The sequence below is a fragment of the Lynx canadensis genome, chromosome X (genome assembly GCF_007474595.2).
Source record: "Lynx canadensis isolate LIC74 chromosome X, mLynCan4.pri.v2, whole genome shotgun sequence".
Classification (NCBI taxonomy): domain Eukaryota; kingdom Metazoa; phylum Chordata; class Mammalia; order Carnivora; family Felidae; genus Lynx; species Lynx canadensis.
The window spans coordinates 93,986,975-94,002,442 of NC_044321.2; the positions used below are offsets into that span (position 1 = coordinate 93,986,975).

The following is a 15,468-nucleotide window of genomic DNA, read 5'->3' on the forward strand; positions in this document are numbered from 1 at the left end:
TATCTTGGCTCAGAATTTTCACGCGAGTAAAATAAACTGACAGAGAGACAGACAGTATGAGTGGAGAAGGAGCAGAGACAGAGGAAGACACAGAATCGGAGGCAGGCTCCAGGCTCTGAGTTGCCAGCACGGAGCCCGATGCGGGGCTCGAACTCATGAACTGTGAGATCGTGACCCGAGCTGAAGTCAGGCGCTCAACCGACTGAGCCACCCAGGTGCCCCAAGAATAGTCATTTTAAATGACTGCAAGGACTAGAGCCCTAATACCCAGCAGAGTTGTGCCTGGCACAGAACACAAAGCGAGTAATTCTGAAGATTATAACGTCAATATACAAGGTGAGTGAGAAAGCACTGAGCGCTTTCATAAAGGGATTACTCGGCAACTTCTTTATATACCAATTCCCCAAGAATCTTCCACGGACCCTGCCTCTTTCTGACAGTCTTGAGGAAATAAAGCAATACACAGTGGTTGCCATTTCGATTTAAAATACCATCATGCACAGTGCTTGCAGTTCTGGACTCTTTAAACCACAAGTTCAAGTCATTCACACAAATTCTTGCCTCTCTCTTACATCTTTCTTTCCCCTCCCCCTCACTGGGCCCTACTTAGGTTCTCCTCTAAATATTCTAACTTTCAAGCAGAATGTCTGGAATCCTTAGAATTCTTAGTAACTCCAGGCTTCCCATGAGGATGTGAGATTTGCATTTCTGCCTCTTCCCTCTGCGGCGAGTGTTTCCAGGGGTACTTGGAAGGAACATTAAAGTATATTCAAAGAAATGAATCTAGATTAATTCTTGACAGGTACAATTCTTGGAAAGTTCTGAAAACATCAGAAATACTAGCTTTTTGTCTTGCAAGTTTCTTTGTGCTGTATTCTTCAGTTATGTAAAAAGGACTTCAAGAGATCTTTCAAAACACACACACAATTGGCTTTAAAACAAAGTTTTACGTTCACTTGCACATGCCAGGCTTCCTCAGACTAAAAAATCTGGGAAGGAAGTTTATAAACGCTGAATTCACTATGGAACGGTGTGAATCCTATGATTAAAAAATGATATAATCCCAGGCTCTAAGACAAGCAGAGCATCTATATAAAAGGGGCAACGTGTCTTCTAGTTGGACCACCCAGGGAGCACTGCTTTCAGATGTATTATCTTGTAGAACGATTAACACAAGAAAACTATCTGGGTGAGGACAGCCAGCAGAGTGAAAGGTCCGGAAAACAAGACTCAATGCAAGGAGTGAGGTAGTGAGCTCTCTGTCACAGACAGTGATTAAGGAGAATGTGTATTACCATCTTTCAGACGTGTCGCAGAAAGGATTCCTGCTTTAAAGGGGGTTTGGATTCTCTAAAGGACCTCTAAGGTCACATTTATCTCTATGGTTTTCCATTAGTAAGTCTTAAAGGAGCTTACATTTACGTTTTTTTCTCCACGTAATTTTGTTAGAGTGAGCATTTAGTAAAAACAAATTAAGCAGACAGAAATAAAAGTTTATGTAGACGCTAATGGTGAAAGTGGCTAAATACATTCTTTTCTAATTTGAGATTATCAATTTAAGAAGTATTTTGCTAAATAAAATACGATTACTAAAACCACAAGGTTTTGTTTTATTCCCTAAATTGGGGGGGGGGGAGACAATCTTAGGGAACAGAAAAGATGTCAAATTTAGAAAATGCCTAGTTTTATTTGATCTCTTTTTTGAATCACCCATAAACAAGGGATACTTATCTAGGATGCACAATCTTTTCTCAGGAAATCCAGATACTGAATTTTAATGATGAAATGATAGAAAGCAGTTGCTGTAAAATACTGTGCTATTGATATTTACTACAAACTCCATTTTACATATTAAACAAAGTAATTGTAAACAGGAAGCTAACCGAATGCAAGTGCATTAGCTAAAGGGGGACAAGTCTAATTTACTAAACTCCTTCTATGCTCACTGCCTTTTTAGCCTGAGAAAGGTGAAATTCGAAGGAAAACATCTCACAGCGTCTGCCTTTCTAGAATTCACTGTTACATTGCACTGGTTAATTCCTACCCATTGTCTTCCTCTTTTTGCCACACGGTTATTATCCAAAGTTACTGCTTGTGAAAAAAAACATGAAAGGATTGCTAATGCTAATCCGTTCTATCTCAGTGTGCCCTTAGAAACTAACAATACGTTAACCCTAGAACATTAGCCTGAAGGAACCATTTGCTGTTTTAAAACAATGAATACCAAAATACCAGAAAGCCACTTAGATGTGACTGCCCTTTCAGCTTTATTAATTTAGGCAAAAGGACAGGTTAATTTATATGGTGCACACCTGTCAGGAGCGCAGTCTTTACTAATTCAGTTTACCCTGACCAGGAGATCCTCCCTCAGGCTAAGGCTGAACTTCAACCTACTGTTGAACAGAGGGTAACACAAACACGTCACTCAGATTTCCATCAAGACGGTCCCTTCAGAGAATCCCATGCCACGTGGATGGCACACCACCCTGCAAGGGTGCAAAATGGAAGCTGAAGGAAGACCAGATCTACCCAGTTAAAGACGAAGTATTTGGTAACCAAGCTACCTGAAGGCCAAAGGATTTTTTTTCCCCTAAATCTTTTGTCTTCAAGGTACCACTCCACTATTCCCGAAGCATACGATAATAGAGTGCGGAGAGCGCTTTATGCTATGGAAGAAACCATTTTCTTTAATGTCGTCATAAGCATTGTCCTTATCATCAATCAACCTGAAAAATATGGAGAGCTTGCAACTCTCAGTCAGGCTTTCAAGACGGAGAAAGAAGACCCACTTGGGTTTGAAATCCACAAGGGAAGAACTGCCTTTCTGCGCAGTGTTTGCAGTAACTGAAGTGTTGTCTCTTGTACCTTTCACCAGCGTGCCAGCACCGCCCTACCTACGGCACCAACACAGGAGCTCTAGCTGAGGGGCACCTATACCAGGTTGAGAACAAGCCCACAAGGAGCCTTGACAGTTTTTCCATGCTCGCTCAATTACTACAGCACATTTTGACTACAACCGAAAATATTTTTCTTGAATTTTCAGTCTAGGAAAAACTACCCACGTCTTCCACGAAAACCACGTCACGTGTATCTGACAAATCACAGTAAATAATGCGAAAACACTACAAACCAATACTACCCAAGCAAATGTATAAAAGGATGTTTCTCGTCACTGTCCAGAACTCTATATCCAAGATAATATTTTAAACGTTTATACGTGAGCTTGTAGACAAATTATAAAAGCTCGCAATTGACCAGAAAGTCGGAATTAAACTGTTCCATCATAGGGCAAAGGCTTTAGACTCAAAGACACCAATAACCATTTAAGCTGTGTCTGCCGGCTCAGCAACTGTGAGAGCAAATATAATGTTTCTTGACTCAGTGTTTTAACTTAGTCTTTATAATTTTTGAGAGCGAAAATTATGCTCAACTTAAGTATCCTTGTGTGTGAAGTGTCGTGGAATAGTTACAACACGTTACCCATGATATTTTTATTTCTGGCCAAGCAAGACCATGAACTCCAACCTAAAACAGTCAAAAACTAAGCAATGTATTTACAAGCCCAACTTAACCTCCCCACGCTAGTCTTTTCCTATATTTAACGTTTTCCCTGTGTACATTTACATAATATTTTAAAGCCTGTGTTAATTTATTTATAAAGAAAAATAAGTTAAGGCCAATTTAATAATATAGACTGTCACAATGTCAAAACAGTGTAACCCAACGCCAGCCCTTCAAGTATATATTTGTCCATTCTACCTCTGTGCCACTACCAAGAATCAACATCAACATGCAAAGCTCTGTGGAATTTTCTAGCTTCTGCCATCTATATCAATTCATTCATATCATCAGGTCAAAGAGGTGACTGCTTAAAAGGAAGAAAGGGATTCATTCAAGATGTTTTACTAGGCTGTATCCGAGCCTGTGGATAGTATGAATTAATACAATATAAAAAAAATTTTTAACCGTCTCTAAAAATTGGAAAACCAGCTGCAATTTGGATCTTCTGTACAGTAAAATATAGTAGGAAGATAAGACTCATTATTAGCCATTATTTATTGTACCCTACTGATTTTAAGTTTTGGGGCGTGTATGCTTTGTTTTGTTTTCACAATTAAGTTGCTTTTGGTAAATCTTTGCTCATTTCTCACCAGCCAAGATTCATAAAGTCAACAGGCACATCTCATTTTCTCAAATTATTTGAAGGAGCTCCATTAACTCGGCACCTCCACTAATTGGTGCTTTTGACACATTCAGCTTTTGAGAAACAAGTAGAACCAATCTCCCCCCCCCCCTTTTTTCTTACAAATATAAAGTTTTAACTTTACAGGAAGAGTAAAATTAACAGACAGAGAAAATCACCTGAAGCATCTCTAAGGAAGGACATAAAAAATTATCTGAAAACGACACGATGACGGGACTTCACTCTGAAATGTGCTCATTTTTCAGCGCTTTCTAGGGAAAGATGCGTTTGGACTGAGAAGATGAGCACCCTTCCTCGGCAGCTGAAATCCTTTCAAAGAACCAGAGAAGATACCACTGTGCATCTGAACCTGGCAGAAAAAAACCTAAGTAACAGAACGGCACCTCACCGGCTTTCTAAACACAACCTAAAGCAGGAAGAATTTTCCACATCTTTCCTACTGAAAGATATTTTCAAGGAAATACAGTTGAAACAGCCTTGCACTCATAAGCCCTTTTCGTACCAATATTAAAAAAAAAAAAGGGTCTACCTTTCCCTTATTCCTTCCTCCACCGAAAGGAAAAAAAGCTTCACAGACAATATTTCAAAAGGATATTTTATTACATCTCCTGGATTTTGTTTCTAAGGCAACAGTTTGCAAATTAAAAAAAATAAGATTTTGAAAAATTCTAGCAAGACTTCCCAATATGTTTTAGTATATATTTACTTAAAATAAATTTCTAAAATAGGCATTTGTAGAACATACTTTGCAACTCCATGTAGATATGTAGCTATTCATAGAACCGTAACTTGCACAAATTTGAACTTACACTTCTGAACCTGAATTATACAACCGGGAAAGATATAAACACCAAACTTATTAATATTCATACACAACGCAAGAATGAAAGTCCGGATTAAAAGACCCATTTTCTGATCAATGCGTTAACTCCGAATGTTTCAGATTCATCAAAAAAAAAAAAAATTATAGAACACATTTCCCTATTTAACACCACACCAACATCAACCACAAAAGAAGTCATCTAAGTGTTTCAGATATACAAAAATTCAGCAAAAAATCCAACCAGTGTAAAAGATCAAAGTTTATCCTTATGCAATTCCTTAGGTATACCTTTAGACTTTTTTACATCAGTAATTCGATCACCATTAAGCACGTTAAATGAAAATAAACAAACTCCTAGGACAACAAACCGAAGGTAAGACGTGGGCATGCCAATATATTTAATGATAAGCAAGCTTGAGGTTTTTGATCTTGTGGGTTTTGGGATGTCGCTGCTTGGGATTTTACCCCCCCCCCCTTTTTTTTTTTGCCACAAGGTTGATCCACGAATGAAAGCCCACTTTAATATCCTCTTTTCTCTCACTTACATGTATGCTGGAGAAAGTGGAGTTGACCTGGATGTTTTAAGCACAGGAACTGGGAATTTCCAGATAGCAGGAGAGCCCGTTTTCCATTTCAATGGCATGTTGTCACTACGGTACTACAATAACAGTAAACAGCGTTTCCATGACAGAGTACCAACTAGGACTTCCATTCCACGCAGCCCCGACACAGCAGCGGCAGCCGCCGAGAACAAGCCAACGATCCTGCCAGTGCCCTGAAACCGACGCTTCCAATCTGGAAAATAGGGCTGCAAGGTACCTCCTTTAAATCCTCCTGTCCCCTAAAGCAAGATGATGATTCTATCGTTCTAACTCAACAATAGTGCCACCTCGTTAGGAAAGCGTTGACTGCAGTATATATATATATTTTTTAAGACTGCACCGTGCATACCACACAATGCAGCTTTATTTAATCAAAGCGGCTGGGGTTTTCTTTCTTTTTCTTTCTGTCTCTCTCTCTCTCTCTCTCTTTTTTTTTAAGCTTGCAACACCATTGTTCTACCTTAACAGGGATACTGCAGCCCTGTACTATATTCTGCACCTATTAACCTGATTTCTGACCAATAGTAGCAGGAAAAAAAAAACAGAAGGGTTTCACAGGAAAATGAAACAACATACCTACTCAGAATACACTTGTCATCCTCTGAACATTCTTCTTTTGAGCTGCAACAATACAAATGGGATATAAACCTCAGCATAGCCTTAGGCCACAGCTAATAGAGATCAGTGACTAAATTCGGCAGCCTGCTTTCCTCCTGTGCGAGCTCTGGCCACACAATACAAGAATGCCATTATGGGAAAAGCCCGTTTAAAAACTGCCAGTCTCTCTGTTTTCCAGTTAGAAGAAGGCAAAATGTAAGAACAAATATAAACTGCTGCGGAACTCTGCCCGCTCTTCTAGCGGCTTCTGATTCAAGTTGCTCTCCTTTCCCTATTCTTATTTCCAAGCCGGGATGAGCAAAATCGCATACAGTGACAACATGCTGTGGTAACACGAATACCACTCTGTCTTCTGCAGCAGAGCACAGAGTAGTGTGCTCTTAATAGCAGTCCTCGGAGGGACGCTATCAACAATCTAATTCAAGGCTGCCCTCCCCTTCTTCTCTCTCCTACGTCCCCTCGCGCTCACCCCCCCTCTCGCCTCCCCCCCACCCGCAAAGAGCTCACAAATTGCCTAGAGGAGAGACCAATGTTGCCGGCCAAGCAGGTGTCCAGCAGGGACGTTCCAAAGCTCAGCGGCGGGTCCGGTAACCTCTAGGGGTTAGTGACTGACAAGGAGATTGAAAAATTCAAGCTGCTGTCAAAGGCAACTGGAGGTATTTCGTGAAAGCAGTGGCAAGTAGACGTTTCATCTATATTGCTTTAAAACACTGCCAGAAAATAGCATCCTCGTAAGTGCCCTGAAAGTGACGGGGGCGGCGGGGAGGGGGGGGGTTGTTTTAAGTTTCTCTTTCAAGCACCCAACTCACAAATTTTCTACACGATTCAGAGACGTGAACATAGGACAGACGGGTATTATGCTGAACTCTTTATTTACAGGCTGAAGAATTTTACAATTTCACCCCTGATGTAGGCAAGTCGCCATCACTCAACATCTACCTATATAACCAGAATTATCTGCCTTCGCCAATGCAAGCTTAGGAAAAGCAGACTGCCCTTGACGCGGAAGCCACCAAAAAAATCACTGCAGTGAAAAAGAGCTCATATTTCTTTTCAAGTTTGTATGCAAACAATAAACTTCTGCTTCTAACTTAAGTAGCTGGCTTTCGGATACTCTTTCCAAATTATTCCTAGTTTTAATTGAAAAGATTGAGACGTGGTCCCTTAAGAGGCTTTCTTATCTGTATTCAAAAAAGGCACAGATGAATGTGACCAGAGGAAGCAACTACTTTGCAAACTTCCAAAATACAGAATTTAATGTACCAGAAATACAGTGTGCAATGAGCTAAGGTAATCACAACTAACCGTCCTTTAAGATCCACATCAATATTCAGGCCCAAAGTATTTTCCTATGAAAGCCAACCATACACGTACATTCGGTATATACACACACCACAAGCAAACATACATATATGGAGAGAAAGCTTCTTGTGAAATCCTGACCAGTAATGCACAAACGCTATCAAATAGTAAGGAGATGTCAGCCATCACTAACTCACAAATAATTTTTAATCCAATCTATCCCACACAAACACCCCCAAACACCCAGGCAAGCAACTGAAAAAGTTAAATTATATTTCTCTTTTTAGTACCCACACACAAAACTGTCTCATAGAAATCTTCAGAGGAATCTGAGAAAGGAGTATTTATCAATACCTTAATGAGCAAAGTACATGTAAAAGGTTAAAAACAAAAAGCACCACTAATGCAAATAAACCATAGTCAATATTTTACATTAGAAGGCTTTGTGTAATAACTCTGAAGAGTTATGGGACAAAAAGTTTCCGGGTACAACAATCAGGAGCGGCAACTTGTTGGAAACTCCAAGAATAAAATACACACACACACACACACACACACACACACACACACACCCATCAAGCAAGTTTGAAATGTTCCATTCCAAAAAGGTGAAGCATTCTCAAACATTTACAAATATAAAACATAAAACAGCCACACAAACTAGCTGTAGGTAGCAAGGAGGGGACGTTTTAGAAAGGAAGCTCAACCACTTTCCAGCTTATGAAAATCTTACAAAACAGTAACTGCAAATAGAATTTCTGAGAACAAAGACCCCCCGCCCCCCGCCAAACCTATATAAAAACACGGTTAGTGAAGCGTTTCGAGCGGTCTGTAAAGTGCACTCAACATTTATGAGGGGGAAATAGGGTGAATGTATAGTTTTCCAAGTCTCCAAACAGGTGAAGATGACTTTATTGCAAAGGTTCTGCAGTTATTAGCTTTCTGTGAACAATCAACTTACTCAAAAAAAGCAACATAATCTTTGTCTAACCTCAGGTCCCACAGAAATCAACCAGCACCAACAAATCATCTATGTCAATTTCCAACCTAGATTTCTCTTAAAGTTTAGAACCTGTTCTTGTGGACCTCTGACAATTGTAATATCTGCTCAAAGTGAAAAGAAAATAAGACTGCTCCCTCCACACCACCCTCGGTGCTTATAAAGACCCCAAACCCTAAAAGCTTACATCTGATGGTGACCATTTATTTCTGTTCAGTTTTTCTGCTTTAATAAATTGCTAGGAGTCATTTGTAATTATCTCTCATGAGCAAGCAACTCATATGCCAAAGGCTTTAAAAAGAATTTCTTTAAGCATAAATATAGTCCATGAAATACGCTTTATGCTATTAATTTGGTTAACATCATTCTTCATACATTGTTTAGAAATAAACTTCAGCCAGGTAAAATCACCCCAATTGCAAATTAGTAGAGTCCAAATGAATCAGATTTTACTACCCTGACGGCGACTCCAGTAGCCAACTATCGAGTGTAATTACCATTACATTCTGGAACTGAAAATGTTTTCACCTACAGAATGAAAGGGAGCAAATGATTAAGTGTAGGTTTTAAATATAATTTTATGCAGGCTCAGTGTCCCACTACTTTAATATTTAGGCTGGGAAATGTCAAAAACCCTCATTGACTTCATAGGAAACAGTGATTTCATTTATGGAACATTTAGTTTCTACTATGGACCCCACCGCGCAAAAGAGACAAGATAGAAAGACAACATACGCAAATGCTCGTCAAAGCATTTTAGGAACATTAATGAATCACTTAAAAATACCTGTGAAGTGCATATTTCAGAGATGTCATAAACAAAGGACAATGTGGGGATTTGGCCGAGGCCACAAAAAGTGTCATTCTTGGCCAAATCTTGCAACATGGAATTCCCTGGTTCCCAATGTAGAAAAAGAAGAATTTTAGAACTTTTAGAATTCTTACACATCACCTTGCTCAGTACCCTCTTTGTACAGATGAAGAACTGAGGCCCAGAGATGTTAACTTGCCCAATGTTCCATCTGCTGGTCTAAGACTCCCACTCTAGAATCCATTTGCAAAATCTTCACTGCAGAAGGTGTTTAAATAGGAGGAGGGAGAAAAAAGTAAATAAAAATTAAGCCAGTCATAGTATGGAAGAGAAGTACAATACCCAGCAAGGAGTGTATTTTTTTTTTCTAAACATCAATGTTTCTAAATAATTTTATAGGACAGTTTAACTACTGGCTGACCGTTAAAGTCCTTTAGCGCCACCACCCCACTCGATGAATTGACTATGATGTTGCATATCTGACCTCTCCCTCCATATTTTCCTGATATTCCCTAAGAACTGACCTACCTCTTCCTTGCAAGTTTTGGTTAATCCTGTGGTAGGTACAACTAGAGACTGATAGCATTAACCACAGTTTGTGTGAGCAGGTGCCGTGTAAGCTTCTCTTCGATCCTGACAGTGTCTCCTCGGACTAATCTGGGATATCCACATGATTTGCATTGCTCAGATCGGACCATAGATTAAGCCAAATCGTGTGTTCTGTTCTGTTCTACCAATCAGTAAGAGTATTTGGAAGGTGACCAAGTAGAAAATGTTAAACCTTTTAGAGCACACAAAAAAATGGACTTCCGCACAACAGAGCAAAAATCTTAAAACATTCAGGGCGCCTTACTATAGAAAATGGAACCGTTCACAGGAATGGCCACATATACATGTGTGTGTGCGCGTATGGGTGTTGTGTGTACCTCCTTGAGTTGTTTCAGGAAACTGAGTATCAAATGCATTAATTTTTTTTTTTACTAGATACTCAGATATGTAGCCTTGCTAAAATCAAAACAGAAAATCCCAGATGTTTCTCAAAGGTTGACTATGTTGGAAAGTCGTGAGTAACTTCATCTTTTAGAAGTACCTTCTCACATGTCAATTTCCTTAACAGAGCTGTGTGGACCCTTACAGTCCCGCAAAGGATTTACACCTATGACTATGTCTGGGATTAATATAGTAGCTCTCCCCTTTCTCACAATACAAACAAGCACAAAAACACAACTGTCGTGCCGGCACACACGCATACATATGCGTGCGTGTATGCACGCATATGCATATACAGAATTCCTCCCCACTGACAGGAGTAAAGTGTAGGCAAGCACTCTTCCCGTCTTTGACATGTTCAAAAGAGAAGAAGGATACTGAGTTTTGGGGGAAGGAGGCACAGAACAGCCATAAGTGGGGATGGTAAGCCGGCAAGCCAGGAAACAACAGGAAAAGGGACAAAAGGAGAGGACAAAAACAGCGAGGAGGGGAATGGCTGGACGGAAGGAGAATGAGAAGCCAGAATGGTAGTAGTTCCCAGATGTGGCAACTTTTACACTTGGAGGTCCAATGAATGAGGTTATGGGACTAAGACAGGAGTTGGGGTAGGACAGCAAATACAGAGGGACTGAGCAGGTGACAAGGAAGGTCCAATTGCTGGGGACCCAAGGGCCCACAGGTTCTGACTATCCTTACTCTCTAAAAAAAAGGATTAGCACTGAATGGGAAATTTGGAAGTTCTTGCCCTTTCTTCCATCTTGTGTTTTCTGTAGTCTCTAGATTCTAGTAAAATCTGTAAGTCTAGTAAACTCTGTAAGTTTTTTTTCTCCCCCTTGGCTACCCCTGAGTGCCTCATTCATGGATGATTCCCAAATCCACACGCCCAAGTAAGTCTTTGCACATCTATGACATGCGCAAATGAAATCGATCCTTAAGTATTCCCCCCTATTAACAACTGCCTTAAACCCCAAACCAAAGTGTTTGTATCAGGTGTGGTGGTGGTAGACAAAAAAACCTTTTTAAATCACGTACCCGATTTTGCATTCTCATTTTCAAAGCATCTGAAAAAGGCAGTTTAGAGAGGCATTTTATTTATCGCCGTCAGATAGAGATAATGTGTCTAGTGGCCATGCTTTAGTGCACCCTATGTCCCCACTGTGCGACTTCATCTGCCTGAGACACCCTCCCTGCTCCTCCCTCAAGGAGTCCCCAAATCTTTGTATCTTCCTAACTGAGCACTGCTCCGGGCACACAGGAAAGCACTCAGTAAATATTTGTCGGGTAAACTGAAAGAGAAGTTTACAAGCAGAGGGGTGATTAAATAAGAATTCTGTTCTGGGGCACCCGGGTGGCTCAGTCGGTTCAGCGTCCGACTTCAGCTCAGGTCACGATCTCACAGCTTATGGGTTCGAGCCCCGCGTCGGGCTCTGTGCTGACAGCTCAGGGCCTGGAGCCTGCTTTGGATTCTGTGTCTCCCTCTCTCTCTGCTCCTCCCCCGCTTGCACTCTGTCTCTCTCTCTGTCTCTCAAAAATAAGCGTTTCTAAAAATTAAAAAAAAAACAAAAAAGAATTGTGTATCAAAGCCAGGATATATCCTGGAAGGATTTTTAAATCTTGACTCTGCTCTAAAAGCAGAGTTCAGGTAAAAAGAATATTCACCTGTTAATTTGATAATTTTAGGCTATGAATTCCTTAAAATGAAAAAAATTAGATATATACATTATCTTGTTAAAAATAAGTATATGCTGAAGAAAATCACCCAGAATACATGTTTTTTAAAAATGAAATAAATGCATCACTTATGATGTCTGCTCTCATCTCAAATAATGATAATTTATCTGTTGTCTCCCAGCAAATTCCTAAGTATCTCTTAAATTATAAATAAAACAGCCAAACCATCATTAGATTTTTCTGATGTGTTTGTACATTAAACCTGAAGACTTATCGCAATAAAAAGCCATTAAAAATGTACAGTGTTGGGGCACCTGGCTGGCTCAGTTGGTGGAGCATGTGAGTCTTGATCTCAGGGGAGTGAATTCAGGCCCCACGTTGAACGTAGACCTTCCTTAAAAAAAATGAAAAATAAAAACAAATATACAGTGCTACTGAAAGGAAAGTTAAGAATATGGCTCTCCTAGGGGCACCTAGGTGGCTCAGTTGGTTAAGCATCTGACTCTTGATCGTCTCAGGTCATGATCTCACAGTTCAGAGGTTCAAGCCCCACATCGGACTCTGCAAAACAAATGAATAAACTTAAAAAAAGCATATGGGTTTCCTGGGGTGTCTGGCTGGCTCAGTCAATAGAGCATGAAACTCTTGATCTCGGGGTTGTGAGTTTGAGGCCCGCGTTGGGTGTAGAGATTACTTAAAAATAAAAACCTTGGGGCGCCTGGGTGGCGCAGTCGGTTGGGCGTCCGATTTCAGCCAGGTCACGATCTCGCGGTCCGTGAGTTTGAGCCCCGCGTCGGGCTCTGGGCTGATGGCTCAGAGCCTGGAGCCTGTTTCCGATTCTGTGTCTCCCTCTCTCTCTGCCCCTCCCCCGTTCATGCTCTGTCTCTCTCTGTCCCAAAAATAAATAAATGTTGAAAAAAAAAATTAAAAAAAAAAATAAAAACCTTAAGGGGCGCCTGGGTGGCGCAGTTGGTTAGGCGTCCGACTTCAGCCAGGTCACGATCTCGCGGTCCGTGAGTTCGAGCCCCGCGTCAGGCTCTGGGCTGATGGCTTGGAGCCTGGAACCTGTTTCCGATTCTGTGTCTCCCTCTCTCTCTGCCCCTCCCCTGTTCATGCTCTGTCTCTCTCTGTCCCAAAAATAAATAAACGTTGAAAAAAAATAAATAAAATAAAAAAATAAAAACCTTAAAACAAACAAACAAAAAGACTATGGCTCTCCTGGCTAAAAAATATGTTCATATAAAGCTTTTCAAATAGTTTCACTACTTCTATTTTAATTTGGCATCATATATAGAAGCAAAACCATAAAAGTTGCATGAAAACAAAAGAATAAGCAATATTACAATCTTTTTATAAACCCTGAACTATTTTTTATTAAAAAAATTTTTTTTTAACGTTTATTCATTTTTGAGAGACAGAGAGAGAGAGAGCGTGGGCGGAGGAGGGGCAGAGTGAGAGGGAGACATAGAATCCGAAACAGGCTCCAGGCTCTGAGCTGTCAGCACAGAGCCCAGCGTGGGGCTCGAACCCACGAACTGCAAGATCATGACCTGAGCGAAAGTTGGGACGCTTAATCGACTGAGCCACCCAGATGCCCCTATAAATCCTGAACTATTTTAATGAGAGTAAATACTTCCTAATAATGTTTATCTATGATGGTCGGAAAACTTTTTTTAATTTTTAAATTAAAAAAATTTTTTTTAATGTTTATTGTTTATTTTTTTTTTATTTTTTTTTCCAACGTTTTTATTTATTTTTGGGACAGAGAGAGACAGAGCATGAACGGGGGAGGGGCAGAGAGAGAGGGAGACACAGAATCGGAAACAGGCTCCAGGCTCTGAGCCATCAGCCCAGAGCCCGACGCGGGGCTCGAACTCACGGACCGTGAGATCGTGACCTGGCTGAAGTTGGACGCTTAACCGACTGCGCCACCCAGGCGCCCCTTATTGTTTATTTTTGAGAGAGAGAGAGAGAGAGAGTGCAAGTAGGGGAGGGGCAGAGAGAGAAGGAGACACAGAATCCAAAGCAGGCTCTAGGCTCTGAGCTGTGAGCACAGAGCCCGACGTGGGACCTGAACTCACGAACTGTGAGATCATGACGTGAGTTGAAGTCAGATGCTTAATTGACTGAACCACCCAGGCTCCCCAAACTTATTTTAAGTTTATTTATTTTTGAGAGAGAGAGGGAGAGAACAAGCAGGGGAGGAACAGAGAGAGGGAGACCGAGGATATGATGTAGGCTCCATGCTGCCAGCATAGAGCCCGATGCAGGGCTCAAACTCACAGACCATAAGATCATGACCTAAGCCAAAGTTGGATGCTTAACCGACTGAGTCACCCCGGCACCACAAAAAACTTTTCAATAATAAGCACATCATATATACCCAATCTCAAAAGGCATGTTAGTTAAGGAAAGTCAACATCTGCTTATATTCTACATTCTTTCAGCAATGACTATGCTTTTATAAAACTCCGAGTTACTGGAAGGCCTTTACAGTAACGTATAACATTTTCCTCAACATTCCAATTAAAATTAGTGAAATCATGCTACTATTTAAAAAATGATACTTATTTCCTTTTACCCAAAGAGTTATTACCACATGCACATCTGCACCATAAATGTTATAGCTAAAAAATGAGATCTAGAAGTAAACTCTTTCATGGAAAGCCAATCGTAAGGACTCATTAAGATCATACAATACTACTTAAAATTTCCACGAAAAGGGGCCCTTTATGTTCAACTAGTTTAATTTTATGTTGAGCATTTCCTGGGCCTAACTATTACAATTTCAAATTTCCTAGGAATATACATCTATAGAAACTACTATTGACTAAATATTAAAGGCTGTAACCAGACATGAAGGAGAAAATCTTAAATTCCAAAAAAAAGACTCAATGTCAGACTCGAACCTTGTGACCTGTTGCCATAACATGGGGCTCGAAAGTCTTCATAAAGGTATATAGTTTATGGTCATGCTATTTGCCTCCTATGGTGGTATCCAAGAGATTCAGCAACCAGTTCAATACCTCTGTTTTCTGAACTATTTTCAGATCCTTCTCATTTTCTAATTTAGAATTCTTCTCTTGGGTGATCTTACATTAGAAAGATTTTATTCTTAGGGAAAGAAGGCGGGTATATCTTACCTTGAAAGATAACAAATATGTGGTGGTAAGTCTAAATTACAGAAGCAAGCCGAAAAGCGTGCAATTTAAAACTGCCATGCCTCAAAACGTACTTAGCAATTAATTCAGTGAAAATCCTATGATGTCAGACATCATTAACTCATGTTCTATAAAGAGCTCACGTGTTACGAACTAACCACAACACAGTTTTAAAGTTATGTCTAACTTCGTTACTTGGATGCAATGGTTGTCCAGTGGGGGGAAGATCCAGTAGATCTCATGTTCTATCACTAACTAAAGTAAATGCAATTTTGATATGAGGAAG

The 15,468-nt window shown here is 40.3% G+C and overlaps 1 protein-coding gene across 3 annotated transcripts in view; it reads right to left on the minus strand.

The window, feature by feature from the left end:
* Positions 1–15,468, minus strand: part of KLHL13 (kelch like family member 13) — a 205,585-nt gene that overhangs the window by 66,687 nt on the left and 123,430 nt on the right. The window contains exon 1 of one of the 3 annotated variants that reach the window (XM_030305088.2): positions 5,573–6,593. The exons of the other annotated variants lie outside the window; for them this stretch is intronic. Within the exon in view, the coding sequence (XP_030160948.1) occupies positions 5,573–5,670 (98 nt within the window). The 5' untranslated portion in view covers positions 5,671–6,593. Of the gene's footprint in view, positions 1–5,572; positions 6,594–15,468 lie in introns of those variants that run through there. 3 annotated transcript variants of the gene reach the window in all.